At 45.1% G+C, this 18,465-nt stretch overlaps 1 protein-coding gene across 1 annotated transcript; it reads left to right on the top strand.

The window, feature by feature from the left end:
* The first annotated feature begins 4,845 nt into the window (after positions 1-4,845).
* SOWAHB (sosondowah ankyrin repeat domain family member B) lies at positions 4,846-8,623 on the top strand. Its single transcript, XM_045473671.1, has one exon. The coding sequence runs from the start codon at positions 5,964-5,966 to the stop codon at positions 8,301-8,303; it is 2,340 nt and encodes a 779-aa protein (XP_045329627.1). The 5' UTR covers positions 4,846-5,963; the 3' UTR covers positions 8,304-8,623.
* The last annotated feature ends 9,842 nt before the right edge of the window (positions 8,624-18,465 follow it).

Raw genomic sequence — 18,465 nt, forward strand, 5'->3', positions numbered from 1 at the left:
CCCACTAGGCCTTATAAGATCCAACCCTGAGGGGCGCCTGGGTGGCGCAGTCGGTTAAGCGTCCGACTTCAGCCAGGTCACGATCTCGCGGTCCGTGAGTTCGAGCCCCGCGTCGGGCTCTGGGCTGATGGCTCAGAGCCTGGAGCCTGTTTCCGATTCTGTGTCTCCCTCTCTCTCTGCCCCTCCCCCGTTCATGCTCTGTCTCTCTCTGTCCCAAAAATAAATAAAAACGTTGAAAAAAAATTAAAAAAAAAAAAAAAAAAAGATCCAACCCTGCTCACTGTTTGGACTTCTTCTCACTCCGCATCTCTCACTCTCTCTTTCTCGCTCTCTGATCCAGCTTAGCCCCCAGTTTGCTTTCTGCTCCTGAAACACACCACACTCATTTCTGATGTAACATTAGCTATTCCCTCTATCTGGGGTGACTTCCCCATCCTGCTCTGCTATTCTCCATCTTTACATGGCTCTCCTCCTCATCACTGAGGTCTCTGTTTATTGTCATCCTCGGAGAGAGGCCTTCTCTGTCCATCCTTGCTAGAGTAGCTCTCTGGTCGGTCTCCATCATATCCATTGGCTTTTGTTTCTAATTAGTTGTCACTAGTGATATTTTCATGTTCACTTTTATGTTTATTGTGACTCTTCCCTACTGGAATGTAAGTTTCCTGAAAGCAGAGATTTTGTCTGTTTGGTTTACCACTGGGTTTTGGAGCCTCTGAAAAATGCATATGCATGGCAGGCCTTCAATGAATACCAATGAACAGACAAACAAATAAATAAAGGTAGGCTCTGGGCTGGAGAAAGGACATAAGTGCAGAGAGCCCTGTATTGTTAGTTCATCTGACTTGTAAGTTAGAGCTCTGAACTTCAGCAGGAAAATGCCTTCCCCTTGCTACTTCAGAGTGCCCTGGGGACTACCCAGACTTGTAGTGAGTGGGTGAGTGAGTGAGAGAGAGAGACAAAGAGGAAGGCAGAAAGGAAGAGGAGGGGAAGGAGGAGGAAGAGAAGAGATAGAAAGAGAGACTGGGAGAGAAAGACAGAGTGGTGGGGAGCCCTGGTTTACTCTCATGCTTGTGTAAGGTTCACTTTAGCTCTGGTTTCCCCTGAGGATCTCCCTGCCTACCTGGATGATGGACATTGGGCAGTTCCACCTTCTTGGATGGAAATGTCATTCTATATCCACTGTAGAGGTTTGGACCAAAGGCAAAGAATAAGCACATCAGAATACATCCTACAAGAAATACAATCATATTAATAGCAAAGAGAGCTACTTTGTGCAAGGCAATGGTCTCTACTCTACACATTTCCCACACGTATTCTGAAGATCAGATAAAGGGAAGTGATCTGGATTGTGCCACACATGGATAAGTCACTATATCACACTGCTGATGAGGAGAGTGAGTACTCCTGGCAAAATGCCCTCTGTGTTACTCATGCCACAAGACTGGGGGGTTTACAGAGGCGATTTTGGTGTCCTCTCTATCCCAGATGACTCCCATATCTCCTTCAGCACCCCCTCATGGTTCCGTAATGTTACGATGCTCTCACTTCCACTATGCTTCATCCTCATGGTTGCACTCTGAATCTTATCGTACCCTCAAAACAACTCCACTGTGGAAACCTTCAGCCAGAAGACGTAAGAATATTTGATGTTCCGCTCACAATATCCCATCCTTCTAGCTCTCATATTCACTTACTCCCATTGTCCCTGCTTTTCAAACCCCACCAAGACTTCCTCAAACCTTTTCTCCCCATCTCTTAGCCCACCAATTAATGTAGTAGCTATTTTTTTTTCTTTCCATTCTCAATAGGAAAAGTGGCTCTCCCTGTCCTGTCCCAGGGAATCTCTCTACCTGAACTCTGGACTCCAGCCCCACCTCCAGCTCCTAATTTATCAATTATTTACTCTCTCCTCTAGGTCTTCAACTTATCTCTTCCTGGCGTTTTTCCCTCAGCACATAGATCATATCTCTTCAAACAACTACTGAAAAAACAACCAACCAAACTTAGATTACAGGATCTGATATTCTCCTTATCTAGATTTCTCTCCTTCCTTTCATGGCCAAGTCTCTCACCCCACGGTCACCCCACTCACTCTTCATCCCTCTGAAACCTGACTTCTGTCCCCACCACTCTTCTGACACTGCTCCAGACCAGACTCCAGTGACCTAACAAGCTACGGTCCTATTTCACTTCTTATCAAACTTGGCGTCATCTCTAGAAAGCTGTCCCTTCTTCTGCTTCTGTGCTTCTGTGCCACCCCACTCTGTGGTGTTCCTCTTCCCCTCCAGCAGCAACTTCTAAGTCTCCCTAACTCATTTCTATTCCTCTTTCTCTTTGGTAAGGGAGGATTTACCCTCCACCCCTTCCCTTCCCACCGCCTGTAAATCTCTCTCTAAGCAATTTTGTCATTGCCTAAGGCTTCAACAGTTATTCACATATGCTAATCTCATACATTCTTGGAGTCTCAAACCTATATTGCTTTCTAGATATTCCTGTTTTTATGGCCCACAGGCACCTCCACCTCAATATGCCTTGAATGGAATTTATAATCTTTCCCATTTCAAAAACTGACTTTCCTCCATATTTTCTATCCATGTAGATATAACAACTATCCATCCAGTGACTCAGGCTAGATGCAAGAGAGAAGCCAAGTTTGTTCCTCCCCACCTCAACTGTGTCCTCCCCACCATCCTGGCTCCTCTGGCTCCAAATCCTGTCGAATTTACCCACTAGCTATCTTTTCAATCCATCTGTTCATCTCCCTGTCTTTGACACTGATGAACTCAGACCTTTCACAACCTTGTTCTGGATCATCTCAATAACTTCTGGACTGTTCTCCCTGCTGAGAGCTTCCTCTCCCTCCTCCAGCCTGGAGATTTGATACTGTTTTTTTAATTTTTCATGGCGATTAATTTATGTCCTTTTTTCTCTTCAGTATCTTTTTCAAACTAAAAAGTAATACACTGTTATTGTAAAATAGCCAAGAAGTTTATAAGGTCATAAAGAAAAAGTTAAAGTCACCTTAATCCAGTCCTCAAATCTTACTCCCAAATAAGCCTTTTGGTTTTTCTAAAAATATGATCATATTGAACATATTCTATTTGTTTTACTTTAAGAGGCACTTGTTTTTCCTCGCATTTAACATCTCTGAAACCAAAATGTATCATACACAATCCATGGCATCTTAAATTTCTTAAATATACTACTGTTCTGCAATGTACTATTTTTACTTATTAATCTGGGTTATGATTCCAAACCAGCACTGCCTCCAGGATGATCTTTCTAAAGTAGGAATTTAGTCAGGTCACTACCTTCCCCAAAATTCTTCAAAGCTCCCCTCCTTTCCCCTCCCCCGTCCCCCCACCACCCCACCTCCATTCCCCTCCATGCTATAGGCCCTTCATTTTCTGACTCTCCTGCTTTTCCAATTTCTTTTCCGGCACATCTGCATACAGTCTTCCTTAAAGCCTAGTACAGTAAAACCTGGATTACCAGTAACTTGTTCTGCGAAGGTTCTGCAAGATGAGCAAACATTTCTACTAAATTTTAACTTGATAAATGAATGATGTCTTGCAATACAAGTGTATGAGTAGTGCTTCAAGTCCAAACTTATGTCCATATCATCACTCCTCCTTGCCATAAGACCCTTTCTTTTATTTTTAAAAAATGTTTCTTATTTATTTTCGAGAGAGCGAGAGCGAGCAGAGGAGGAGCAGAGAGAAAGGGAGACAGAGAATCCCAAGCAGGCTCCTCACTGTCAGCATAGAGGCTGATGTGGGGCTCCAACTCACCAACTGTGAGATCATGACCTGAGCTGAAATCAAGTCTGATGCTTAACTGAGCCCCCCAGGTGCCCCAAGACCCCTTGTTTTAACCAGAAGTTTTGAGAAATATCAAAGGGGGGGGGGGATGGTTCTTTCCACTTTCTGCTCTAAAATGCCCACCTGAGTTTACCATTTGGACTCCTTCCTGCCCTAGGCATACACACACCTCAGTCCCATCAAAACTCCACACCAGGAAATAAACACAAAAGGAAGCTGAAGTTTAATACAAAACTTTTATTTTAATAATCATCTGAAAAACTTGATGTTAATGTTCCACCTCAGCAAAAACCACTATCCGCCTCTCAACCCAGTGTTGGGTTTGAACCACCATTGGCATTTGAAAATGCCAAAAACAGACAAAAATTGTTCCCAGTTCTTCATTCTGACCTAGATAATGTAAAGCCAAGGCTTCCAATTCATTCATGGAAAACTACCAGGGTACTACTGGGAACTTAAAGCTCATGTGCCTGGCAGTCACGAAGATTGGTCCGTGTTGACAACTGTTGGGCCAACATACTTTCAACACCCTCCCTTAGGCAAAAAGGATAGGGACTCATGAAACCACCAAAAATAGTAGAGCAGAAGGAAAAGTGCAAAGATAAGTGGGGAGTATAGGAGAGAAAAGTGGTGTGACAGGGCAGGAGATAGAGACTTTATAACAGGAAATACAGCTGAAGGAAAGAGTGGGGAACTGTACAGGTACACACACAGGTAAAACAATAAAAGTATCTTGGGCATGGAAACAGAACCGACAAACAAGAACCTCCACTCAAAGACCTCAATTGAACAAAGTAAACAGATGAAATGGAAGGGGAAAGCAGTTGTTAGGAAAAGCACTGTGATTCCACAGTCTCGAGGCCAATGAAAAAAAAAGACAGCTCCAATCTACAAATGGACTGCATATTAGGAAGTTTGCAGCCTCTCAATGGAGAATGAGAGTCAAGCCGCCATTCTAAGGTTGGGAGCAGTGGGCTTAAAGTAGGCAAGCTTGTAATGTGCACCTTAATAGGCTTCAACGTGTGGGGAGAAACCTTACATTCTGAGAGGAAAGACAAGAAACACCACTCAGGCCAACACAAAAGGGACTGTACAAAAATCTCTTCTGTTCACAAACTTTGGAGTAAATAGAAGCAAGGTAACAATAGACAACAAATACCTTAACTGCATAGTTCCTGTTCCCTTAAAGCTGCTGGGGCAATCAACTATCTGATTTTTCCTAAACCTGAGACAATTACTAAGGCAAAGAAAGGCTGAAACCAACCGGCAACTTTCAGCATGATTTCTCCTTTCAGTACAGACTTAGGTGTATTTAGATCTCTTGCAGCCGGGTGCCGGAGGAGAAGCCGGGGCAGTGTGTCCAGATCAAGGAAGGCTTATTTGGGACGCAAAGTCTTTAATACCACGACTTCAATACCACCTCAGGGAATCTGAAATTACTACCCCAGAGCGTTAATAAAGGCACCTTTTTGGGAGACCGCAGAATGCCAGTAAATTTACACCTTCTTCCCCACCCATCGACTTTCGCCATGACTTGCGCAGGAACGGGTTTTCCTTGCTTTCGTTTCTATGTGGCCGAGACCTAAAGGAGCGGCCGGTCGCTTACCTGCTTTCCATTTCCCGGCCCGGGAGGGGCTCCTGGTCCTGCAGAGAGGTTCGCTGCCCGCTCCCTCTGGCTGGCGACTCACCTACGGAGCTGTCTCTGGCTGGGACCAGCCTGACTGACTCATCTGGGAGAGGTGGCAGGGCCGAGGAGACCTCAGAGGGCGGAAGGACAGGAGGAGGCGGGCCGGGCCCTTCCTCCAGAGCCAGGGAAGAGGCGTCGCCGGGGCGCAGGTGAAACCGATTCCGACCTATCCCGGGAACTTTCGCTGCGGGGACTCGCTGGGAGAGGCCCGCGTCGCGCAGGGGCGGTGGGGGAACCGCCCTCTCCCACCCGGACTGCGTGCGGGGGCTCAGCCCGGGGGCCTCGCGCGCTCTTGGCGCGCTCCGGGACTGCAAGCAGCGCCGCCCTCCACGGCTGATGGAGGCGGGTGGCGCCGCCCCAAGCGCAGGTGACACACCGCAGGCCAGGGTTTCGGCTGGCAGGGGAGAGCGCTGGGAAGGCGCGGACACCCGGGGCCAGGGGACGACAAGGCAGCGATGGCCCGAGAGTTGAGCCAGGAGGCACTACTGGATTTTCTGTGCCAGGCTGGAGGAAGAGTGACCAACGCCGCCTTGCTGGGCCACTTCAACAGCTTTCTCCGAGACCCCGACGCGCCCCCCAGCCAACACCAGCGCCGCCGCGAGCTCTTCAAGGGCTTCGTCAACTCGGTAGCCGCAGTGCGCCAGGACCCCGACGGCACCAAGTATGTGGTGCTCAAGAGGAGGTACAGGGACCTTTTGGGGGAGGAGGGGCTGCAGCGACCCCGCGACCCGCCCGCTGCCGCCGCCCCTACAGGGAGAGCTGCTCCCTGTTCCCCGCAAGGCGCGCGCCAAAGGGATCCGCCGCCGCAGCCGCCCAGGAGGCGGCGGCACGAGAAGGGGCCAGAGGAGGAGCCAGCAGGTGCCGCAGCCCCAGCCGCCCACGCAGGTTGTAATGGACTCACCGCCAGCCGCACCCGGGAGGCAGCCCGGGGAGGCGGCGGGCGGAGGGGCGGCTCTGGCCACAGGGCCGGAGCGAGGTGCGCGGCTGTGGAGACGCAGGGCCGCTGCTGCTGGGAATGCCACCAAAACAGCCTGGAGGGACTCCCGGGCGAGCAGGTGCTCGGCGCAGTCCCAGACCCCGCCACCGCCACCGCCGGGGACAAGCCGGCGCGTGTCCCGCTGGCCCGGTATGATCGCGAGCCTCCCGGGCAGCAGCCGGAAGGCTTGCCCGCTGAGCACGCACCAGTGCCCACAGCGCCCTGCTCTCCTCCTGCAACCGTCGAGGCTGCTGGAAGTGGGGCTTGGCCGCCTCCTCTCCTGTCCCTCCCTACATCCCCTGCAGACCAGCCAGAGCTGCTGACCCCGAGCTCTCTGCATTATTCCATCCTGCAGCAGCAGCAACAGCGCACTTGGGAATGGGTGGCCAGACATCCCCAGATACCCAAGGCCCGGAACCAAGGACCCATCAGAGCCTGGTCAGTGCTGCCGGACAATTTCCCCCAGATACCATCTGAGCCCAGCTTCTGTGTCCCAGAACCTAACTCAGAGCCTCTAGACCCCTCTCTTTCATCCCATTCTCTCCTTCCTGTTGTTCCGGAATCCTGTCCCCAGAATACTCCATTGACAATCTTTCGTAGCATTCGTAGTCAGCTGTCCCTCCAAGATCTGGATGACTTTGTGGACCAAGAGAGCCATGGCAGCGAGGAGAGCAGCAGTGGGCCCAAAGAGTCCCCAGGGGGTTCTGAAGAGGGGCTGCAAGTTACCCTGGGAACCCCAGATTGGAGAAAGCTCAGGGATCCGGCTGGGGGCCTTTCTCCAAAAGAGGGCAGCCCCAGCAGGAGCCCTCAGGGCCTCAGAAACAGAGGGGATGGTCACACCTCTGAGCAGGTCTCGACAAAGGCTAATGGCCTTGTAGGCCACCCCCAGGAGTCTTTCCCCTGGCCAACTCCTAAGTTAAGGAGAACCCTCAGGAGGAGCTCACAGGCAGGGAGAGCCAAATTGTCTTCTTCCGATGAGGAGTGTCTTGAGCAGGACTTGCTGAAAAGGACTCGTCGCCCACCACGGTCCAGGAAACCCTCCAAGGCAGGAGCAGTGTCCAGCCCAAGAGTGGATGCTGCTTTGACACCACAACCTGCAGACATTAAGGCTGCTGCTGCTGAGTGGCGTCCTCACACCCCCTGGGCCGAGGGTGGGGAGGAATCTGCAGCCTTGGTCCCGCACAGACCTGAGCACAAGTCATCTCTGGTCCCCCTAGATGCCAGGGAGCATGAATGGATCGTGAAGCTTGCCAGTGGCTCTTGGATTCACGTGTTGACTTTGTTTTGGGAGGACCCCCAGCTGGCTCTGCACAAAGACTTCTTGACTGGGTACACGGCCTTGCACTGGATAGCCAAACATGGTGACCTCAGGGCCCTTCAGGACTTTGTCTCTAGTGCACAGAAAGCCGGGGTTACTCTTGATGTAAATGTGAAGTCCAGTTGTGGATATACCCCTCTGCACCTTGCAGCCATTCACGGCCACCAGGGGGTCATCAAAGTGCTAGTGCAGAGGTTGGCTTCTCGGGTCAATGTCCGGGACAGCAGTGGGAAGAAGCCATGGCAGTATCTGACCAGTAATACCTCTGGGGAGGTATGGCAGCTACTGGAAGCCCCTCGGGGAAGGCCCATTTTTCCTGTCTATCCTTTAGTCCGAAGCTCTTCCCCCACCAGGAAGGCCAAGAGCCGGGAAATATCTAGAAATATCACCCGGAAGTCTTCCTTTGCTGCACTACTCAAAAGTCAGCACAGCAAATGGAAATTGGCCAACCAATATGAGAAATTCCCCAATCCAAGGGAAAGAGAAGAGTACAGTGACTGAGGTGGGCCCCTCTTTTGAACATGCAGCCACACACCACACACCAGCACATCCTTGAGGTGTTCATTGAGAAAATTCAGGGGGAATAGAAAAATTGCTGAGGCGTTGGTAAGGAAGAGATCGTCTGACGTGGTTTACCTCGTGTTTACCTGCCTGGATTTTATGTCAGCACATCCTGGACCTTAGGGGTCACCCAAACTTTCTGATAGCTCAAGTCTTTGGGCCACTGAAACCTAGACACAGGGCAGAGTCAGACTTAAAACCCAGTAAATAGTCTTCCTCTTTCCTTGTCACCACAGATCTGGGCACAGTGAGCCACACTGGTTTTCTTTTTTTTTAAATTTTTTTTTTCAAAGTTTTTATTTATTTTTGGGACAGAGAGAGACAGAGCATGAACGGGGGAGGGGCAGAGAGAGAGGGAGACACAGAATCGGAAACAGGCTCCAGGCTCTGAGCCATCAGCCCAGAGCCCGACGCGGGGCTCAAACTCACGGACCGCGAGATCGTGACCTGGCTGAAGTCGGACGCTTAACCGACTGCGCCACCCAGGCGCCCCAGCCACACTGGTTTTCGAAGCAGCAGCCCCAGGCCTTGACTACAGAGAGAACAGATGTTTAAGAAAAAGGGAGGCAATTCAAGGGATTGAGGAAGCTCAAATAAAATCCTCTGGCTAGTACCTCTCTGGCCTCTATTCATTTGGAGAATAAATCCTGGTTGAGTGGAAAGCACCAGGTTTGAAATCAGATGGCTCCTATTTTCTTCTTTTTCTCTTTTTCTTTCTTCCTTCCCTCCCTGCCTCCCCCTCCTTCTTCCCTTCCTCCTTCCCTCTCCTTCTTCCCTTCCTTCCTCCTTCCTTCCTCCCTCCCTCCTCCCTCCTTTCTTCCTTCCCTCTTCTTTCTTTTCTTTCTCTTTCTTTCTTTCTTTCTTTCTTTCTTTCTTTCTTTCTTTCTTTCTTTCTTTCTTTCTTTCTTTCTTTCTTTCTTTCCAAATCAATGAAATAAAATTATTACTGGAGAGTGGAACTTATTTTAAGATTCCTCAGCCCTATCTTCAGATCTTCCTTTGAATTCAACCTAAGATGGCTAATATGTGAGATGATTAATACCTTATTTGTATCTCTTCTCCACGATTAGAGAAGCAGTTAGGTAGGATCCAGTTATGACTGGCATTCAGGCTCTGCTTTTTTAAATAAATCAACCTAAGGGAAACTTTCCAAATGTAAAAACTGTTGGCTCATTTGCATAGTTGCTGAAATCATCTTTCATGGAAACTCCCTGTGTAACAAATGGCAAAATCAGCATTAGTAGTTTTCAATAGGATGGAAGAGCCAATGTTCATATTCTGGGGAAGCAATAAGGGTTAAGAGGTAAATGCTTCCCCACCGGGAATTTTCTAAGCTGCTAAAAATATAATTTAATTTGCACTAAACTTGTTGCCAATTAAGATTAAACATTAGCCTTGAAGTGCTGTATCTCTAACAGGAAGTGTTCCTTTTATTTGTTTGTGATGGTTCTGATCTCTGTGGGTCCATGGAATGAGAGAATGGCTACTCTGTAAATTGCAGTAGAACATTAAGATTTCAGAATGTAAATTCAAAGAGAGCTGAAAAATTAAATTTCCATATGAAAATTGTTAATTTTTTATGGAATGTTTTCATGTGCAATGTCAGTGATGTGTTTTCACAGTATTTTTGTGTTTCTTCTGGTTATTTTTCACCATTGAAATATCAACAAATCTTTATAAGTTATTGTACTTATGCTAATTACTATTGACTTTCTTCTTTAGAAAATTGTGTTTCAAATGAGTGTCAAATATTTCTTTCTTTGTAGTTTTACCTTATAATTTTGCTGAAATAAATATAACTCTGTTCAATTAGAAAACATACGAAAGATAGGTATAATACATAACTCTACAGGTTGTTTTTTTCTAAAAAGACCTTTATAAGAGATGAAGCTTTGGCAAATCAAATCAAGAAAAAAAACAACGATCACAGACGGTGGGGGCATGATTAGGAGAAATGAAATTTGAAAGCATAAAAGATAACTATATAACTACCCTAGTGAGAGATTTTCAAGGAAAAAAATTTATAAATATCAACTTTTTTTAAAAGTCAAAGAATGTTTTTACCTTACCATATTTTCATCACAACATCAATTTATTCAGCAAACATATTATTGCCTAGTGCTGTGGGGTTTACAAGGGTGAGTGCGCTGTGACCTCACCTTTCTTGAAACTTACCATCTAATAATTCATCTTAACTTAAAATCTAATGAGATTTGTTGCTGATTGATGTACACCTTATCTTGCTCCCAAGGTGTCTTTCAAAGCTGCATTATATTAGATATAAGCTTTTAAAATGAGACAGAGAGTGGGGCGCCTGGATGGCCCAGTTGGTTAATTGTCCTACTCTTGATCTCAGCTCAGTTCTTGATCTCAGGGTCATGAGTTCAAGTCTCACCTTGAGCTCCACACTGGGTGTGAAGCCTACTTAAAACAAAATGAGACAAAGAGAAAAAAGGTGGTACCAGGAATGAGGACAAAACAACCACTATGCAAGAAAAAATTTTCAAAGTGTCCTAAGTACAAAATTAAGCACTCCAGAGAATTTCAAAGGAGAGATTTCCTTGGGCTGGGAAAATCAGGGAGGGCTTCATGGAGGCCTGGAATCTTCAAGTGAATGCTGCTGGCTTTCCAAAGAAACCAGCTTTATTGGTTCTACCACATTCTTGACATCTGTTTCAGTGTGTGATTTGCATAGCACTGGTGTTGACAGATGGCTCACTGGTTAGAACACAGTCCTGGGTCTCATGTTGATTCTTATGAGGATTCAGGTTCCTTTGGCCTTTGTCCACACATCATACTTATGGCTTTGGTTAACTCTCTTACATGGTCAACATTTATGTTAGGAGGGGGCAGGGCTGAAGAGGGTACTGAGAGCAGAGTAAAATACAAATCTCATTGTGTCACTCTCTTGCTCAACTTGTGAAGTCCAGGCTAGGATGGCTGACAGGCCTACAGCATATTTTTCCAGCCTCCTGACAACCACTCCCTGGCATGAACCCTACACTGCAGCCACACCAGACCCACTGGAGTGCTAATGGCCCTACCCTCTCAGTTTCTGTCTTGGTGCTAAATTCCCTCAGCTCAGAATCCCTATCACAGTTTAAGTGGCAACCTTTTCCTTATTTTTCAAGGGACAGCTCAAATGTCAAGCCTCTAAGAAGATTCCAGGGTAAACACCTCCAAACCAGAAGATGTATAGCTTTTTCACCAGAATTCTCATAATGCTGTGCACACACTTCCCTGAAAGTTTCTGCCACAGGGCAGTTTAATAAATTGTTTGAATGTTTTATTTTTCCTGAAGACTTTGAACGTCTGAAGATTGGAGAATACGTCTTCAATGCATCAAAATTTAGCAGATATTTATGGAACATCTACTATGTGACAAAGATATAATTCTTACCTTCAAGAAGTCATAATCTATTGGGGAAGGAGGGTCACTGAAAAATAATTTTAGCACCGCAAAGTAGGTGGATAGATGTGTGCTTCTAGACTATGAGAATAGTATTTGTGGAGGATTTTCTTTGTATTAGGCTCTATGTTTGTAGAACATACAACATGTTTATAGAAATACAACATCCAATAAGGTAGACACATTTCCTGCTCTCACAGCACTTTTCAGGACCAGGGAAGTTGAGAAGGTAAAATGGGGTTGCCTGGGTGGCTTAGTTGGTTAACTGTCTGACTCTTGATTTTGGCTCAGGTCATGATCTCAGGGTCGTGAGATCCAGTGAGCCTCTGTGGGACTTTGTGCTGGTAGTGGAGCCTGCTTAAGATTCTCTCTCTTTCTGGGGCGCCTGGGTGGCTGTCAGTTAAGCATCCAACTTCAGCTCAGGTCATGATCTCATGGCTCGCGAGTTCGAGCCCCGTGTCAGGCTCTGTGCTGACAGCTCACAGCCTGGAACCTGCTTTGAATTCTGTGTCTCCCTCTCTCTCTGCCCCCTCCCCTGCTCCCACTCTGTCTCTGTCTCTCTCAAAAATAAATAAACGATAAAAACAATAAAAAAAAAAGATTCTCTCTCCTTCTTCCTCCACCCCTCCTCCTCATGCTCTCACACTCTCTCTTGAAAGAAAACAACAAAATAACAACCAAAAAAAGGTAAAATGGAAGTTAGTCTTTGAAGGGCCAAGTGGAGAAAGAAGGAAAGAATATTCCAGAAGAAGGAAGGAACTTGAGTAAAGCTGCAGGGTGTGTTTGAGGGATGTTTGGACACTTGTAGCTGTGGCAAATACACAGGCTGAAGTGAGGTAGTGTGGAAACAGATGAAGATATAACCTCTCAAAGGCCAGGTTGAGAAAAGGGTCTTTTATGCTATGTCAAGAAATATAGGCATTTTCGGGGCACCTGGGTGGCTCAGTCAGTTGAGCGTCTGATTTCAGCTCAGGTCATGATCTCGCCATCCATGAGTTCGAGCCTGGCATCGGGCTCTGTGCTGACAGCTCAGAATCTGCTTCAGATTCTGTGTCTCACTCTCTCTCTCACCTCCCCTGCTTGCACTCTGTCTTTCTCTCTCTCAAAAATAAATAAACATTAAAAAAATATTTTTAAAGAAATATAGGCGCTTTCTAAGAAGCTAAGGATTGTCGAAACTCCTCCAGAAAGCCTTAGTGTTATTGCAAATATAGATGATTTCCTAAAGTCTTAATATGAAGACAAAAATATATATCAAAGTATTAGGTAGGATGTACTTAGTTTAAAAGTTTCCCTTTCAAATCTTTCTTAAGTCTTCAGTGTTGTTAATGCTTTTTTGCCAGGAAGTAGTGGTAGGCAACAGAATAATTTAACAAATGGCAATTTAATAATAAAGACAAACATCAGAAACTGTCGGATAACCTTAGCTCAATCTCTTGCCTTTTTGTGTAGACATAGTTGTAAAGTAGTGAATTTCAATCTTATAAATATATATGGTATATACCACAGTCTTATTTCCTGCTAGTAAAATCGCTTATGGTTCAACATTTCAGGATGTTACCTATAGCATGCCAAGACTTCCAGACGTTTTTGATTGTAAATTTTTAATTTTTTTTTTAACATTTATTTATTTTTTGAGAGACATAGAGACACAGAGCACAAGTTGGGGAGGGGCAGAGAGAGAAGGAGACACAGAATCCGAAGCAGGCTCCAGGCTCCGAGCTGTCAGCACAGAGCCCGACGCCAGGCTCGAATTCACAAACCGTGAGATCATGACCTGAGCCGAAGTTGGACGCCCAACCAACTGAGCCACCCAGGCGCCCCTGATTGTAAATTTTTAAAAATAACTATTGACATTCAATTCCCATACCATACAATTCACCTATTTAAAACATACATTTCAGTGGGTTTTAGTGTCTTCTCAACCATCACCACAATAAATTCCTGTATAAGTTTGAGACCCACTGACCCAGGCAATGGGAAGCCATTGACAATTTATTGCAGGGGAATGATTTATGTAGACTGAAGCAAAACAGATTCCTCTTGCTAGGGTAAGGGAAACAAACAAGAAGCAGAGACCAGTTACTATAGTTTCTTAAATTTATGTTAGAAATATTACAAATATCGTAGCCAGATAAGGTGAATAAGATTGGTTGCCTACAGTGAGGAGAGCAAATTCTAGTCAGAGAGGCTGATTTGGTTGAATAGAATTAGGGAAGAACCAAAAGGGTCTATTTCCTCTCATCTGTAAACTGCCCTTGTTCAGTGATTATATCATTTGATTACTCTGATGACTGTCTAGGTTCATGATGCCACTGGATCTAAGAGTGTCAAACTCTATATGGGCTGATCAGCATAGCAGAGCTAGCGTGTGTGCTTGTGTTTGCTAACATCAAACAAATAATTCAAAAGGTGTAATGAAAGCATAGGGAGGTGCAGTACTTAAGCACATGACAATGAAGCTAGGTTGCCTGAGTTCCTCTGTGCCTGGTCCACAATAGGTCTTGAATAAATGTTAGCTGTTACCTATTTATTTATTTATCTATAGAGGGAGAGAGCATGTGCATACAAGCAGGGGAGGGACAAGAGAGAGAATCTTTTTTTTAATGTTTATTTATTTTGAGAGAGAGAGACAGCGCGCATGAGTGGGGAAGGGGCAAAGAGGAAGAGAGAGAATCCCAAGCAAGCTCCACATCGTCCGCATGGAGCCCCACAGAGGGCTCAATTCTACAAAACTGTGAGATCACGACCCGGGCTGAAATCAAGAGACGGACACTTAACTGACTGAGCCATCCAGGCACCCCAGCTGTTATTATTTTTAACACCATTTAAAATAAGCAGTTCAGGGGTGCCTGGGTGGCGCAGTCGTTTAAGCGTCCGACTTCAGCCAGGTCACGATCTTGCGGTCCGTGAGTTCAAGCCCCACGTCGGGCTCTGGGCTGATGGCTCAGAGCCTGGAGCCTGTTTCCGATTCTGTGTCTCCCTCTCTCTCTGCCCCTCCCCCGTTCATGCTCTGTCTCTCTCTGTCCCAAAAATAAATAAACGTTGAAAAAAAAATTTTAAATAAGCAGTTCACTTTAAATTTCCATCTATGCTGGAGACAAAAATCCTCTGGTTGATTAAAAAGGTGCTACAAGAACAAGGTTTGCTACTCAAACGTTTTTCCTTATGCTCCTACATAAAAAAGATGCTCACATTTCTCATTTCTGATGAAAAAGTCTATTTAACTATCCCTTGTGTGTAACAATCACTAGCTATTACGATATGTCATTAAACAGAATTATGTCGAACTGAAGTCACATAAACTGACAGTTGTCAAATTAGCAGTTCTGTTCTGGCCTGGAACTAAAAACCGGGCAAAACTCTGAAGAGGTAAGGTTTATGAGGAGTTGAGTGTGTGGTTATTTGAAGCCATTATCACTTGTGAAACTTAAAACATCTAAATTCAACTATGTAGTAAACTTCATCAAAATTTCACTAACTTGGTCAAAATGAAATCTCATTGAAGTGGATTAAAAATTATTGACACTGGGGCACCTGGCTGGGTCAGTCAGTGGAGCGTGCAACTCCATCTCAGAGTTGTAAGTTCAACCCCCACGTTGGGTGTAGAGATAACTTAAAAATAAAATCTAAAAAAAATTATTGACATATTAAATTATTCCTCCTTTTTGGTCTGAAAATAGTACTTCTTGATCCCCACCTCCAAGTTTAACTCTTCTGCTTTTTAAGAGTTGGGTTTTAAAAAAAAAAGCATTATTGTATGTAAATTATGCCTCAATTAGGCAAGGAAATGACAAGACAAATAAAGAGAAAGATAATTTTCAACTAGTTTGTTGGGACCAAAGCCAGCACCCTGTTTTGAGAGGGTCTAATTCTTTTCTGTGTTCTATTTCTTCTGTTGAGATGAGTAAACACTCCCAAATCTAGCAGTTTCTAATAGGTATTTCTATACCATCAGTCTTTCTGAAACCATAAGAGTTAATCTTACAGGACTTGAAGCTTTTTGCCATTTACGTCCTGAAATACAATCAGCTTTCCACTGAGCTCTTATCTTTTGCTGTCAACTAGGGAAGTGATGCAGGGACATGAATATAGTGAAACCAAGCAATTTACCTCAATCCCACGAGGGGTCTCATAGTCCGAATGACTGAGACCGGGAGGAATCAGGCCAGGAATAGTCCTATTTCCTTAGTGGTCTGAGGACTTAGGCTTGCCGGATCACATAAGGTTGTCTCGATGAGAGTATTTGGAGTTTCTAATTAAAATGAACTTTAAAAAGTGAGCAAATGAGGGGCGCCCGCGGGGCTTAGTTGGTTAAGCGGCCAACTTTGGCTCAGGTCATGATCTTGCAGTTTGCGAGTTGGAGCCCTGCTTCGAGACCCCTCCAGATCCTCTGTGCCCCTCTCCCCGCCCCTCCCCCGCTCACGCTCGCTCTCAAAAATAAATAAACATTAAAAAAAAGTTTTTAAAAGTGAGCAAATGAGGGGTGCCTGGGTGGCTCAGTCGGTTGAGCGTCCGACTTCGGCTCAGGTCATAATCTCGCGATCCGTGAGTTCAAGCCCCGCGTCGGGCTCTGTGCTGACAGCTTGGAGCCTGGAGCCTGTTTCAGATTCCGTGTCTCCCTCTCTCTCTGACCCTCCCCCATTCATGCTCTGTCTCTCTCTGTCCCAAAAATAAATAAACTTAAAAAAAAAAAAGTGAGCAAATGAGCATTCAGCTAGTGCCAATAGCTTTGTCTGAACTGATGGTCTAGGGAGTCACATTGATTTTTCTTTCTGGAAAGGGCTAGCATATATCACCTACATAGGACTAGCTATGCCTTTACAGTGTATGTTGACTGAATGTTCTTAATTTTCACCTCGTATGACACTAAATTGTTCTATGCTGAATATGAAATCTCTGTGAGCCTTGATTTTGTGAGGAAAGGAGAGGGGAAAGAAAAAGAAAAAGAGACCAATGGCATCAAGTTGGCCTCTGATCTTCAGGATGGAAGGTGCTGAAATGTGCAATATTACTAACAGGTAGCAGCAAATTTGGGGAAACCATAAAAGATGGATTTTGCTTTATCCTGAGGCCAAATCTTCTCACAGTAGTGATTTTAATTCTTGATTCCTAAGGGGCATATGACCTAAGTAACATTTCCTAATGGCATATAATCAGCTAATCCGTGGAGCCATCTCTCTGTGCATTGCAGAGAGATCAGAAAATATTGCCCTGATTTCTTGGGCAAGATTCCTGATGCCTGTTACAGATGCTTGGGAAAACCGAATTCTAGAACCACCTTTCAAAACTGAGGTATAAGCACTTCTTTCAGAATCAGTGTGAATTTCAGTGTAGATGATATTTCACAGGCATTTTCTCTTCTGATCTTCATTCTTGGCCAGCTACAGGCTTTAGTCAGGGACTGACTGAGGGGTTGAAATGCAAGACTACTTATTAAGATGGTAAAATTATTTGAAAACATCAATTACTGGTGTTATTGATATTTTTGTCACCCCCACACCCACCATGTATGTTCTAAAGGCGTAATAGGGAGTTGAACTGGTTGTAGCTGTATTCTTCCACCATAGGATTTATTGTACTTAAGATGTGTTCCCGATTGTTAGTGAAGGAAAGCATCTGCATGAGGCAGCTAACCCAGAGACCACTAAAATTCCTAATCCTGTGAATAGCCTGTGATTCCTTGAGAAAAGGATTAATTCTCTAAGCACAGAGCAAAGACAGACATCTGTAGGCAGAAGTTGTATTAGAGGTTACCTGACCGTAACTCTGTCTCTTACATGTGTGACGCCTAGCACGTTCTTGTGGTCTCTTGGGTCCAGGTGTTTTCCCTATAAATGCTTCTTCAAAGCATTAAAAGCCGAGTGGCAGAGCAGGTGGACAAGTATCACCTGGCAATCCCAGCACTGTGGGCACGAGATGGCTCTTATTCTGCCATAGTTAATGCTTCCCTCTTTATTGTGGTACATTTCTGACTCAGATTCTGTTTTGGAGGTTTTAGTGTGGTATATTCTTCAGGTCAAAACTCCCTATGCCTTTATGCATTGTCTGCGAGTTGGGAAAACGTTGAGGAAATCCTATCTATGAATGTAAAGCCGCAGCACCTAAATACTGACTTATGATGGAAAATGGCTTTGAAGTAATGGATTGTTGGTGTTCATAAAAAGAAATAGAAAATTTATATGAGGAGAGGTTAGTGAAGTAGTATTTTGTGATGTGGAAAGGTACCACTATAAATATTCCCGTTATCTGGTAGGTTTGGGAAATGGATTGCTTTGATTAATAAATTATTCCAGTTAACAGAGTTTTCTTACATATGCTTTACATAATTAATAGTTTAAGATAATTGAACTACAGTTAAATATGCACAGCAGTAAAACTAAGCACAAAGTAATTTATGTGTTTCAAAAAACCATGCAGATCTTCAAGTGCTTTGTGCTTATCATTATGAATATCAATTATTTCTGCATTAAAAAATTTTTAATGTTTATTTATTTTTGAGAGAGAGAGAGACAGAGCGTATATGGAGGAGGGAGCAGAGAGAGAGGGATACAAAGAATCCAAGCAGGCTCCAGGCTCTGAGCTGTCAGCACAGAGCCAGACATGGGGCTCGAACTCAGGAACCGTGAGATCATGACCTGAGCTGAAGTTGGACGCTTAACCAACTAAGCCACCCAGGCGCCCTTTATCTCT

This window comes from Leopardus geoffroyi, chromosome B1 (genome assembly GCF_018350155.1).
Source record: "Leopardus geoffroyi isolate Oge1 chromosome B1, O.geoffroyi_Oge1_pat1.0, whole genome shotgun sequence".
Lineage (NCBI taxonomy): Eukaryota > Metazoa > Chordata > Mammalia > Carnivora > Felidae > Leopardus > Leopardus geoffroyi.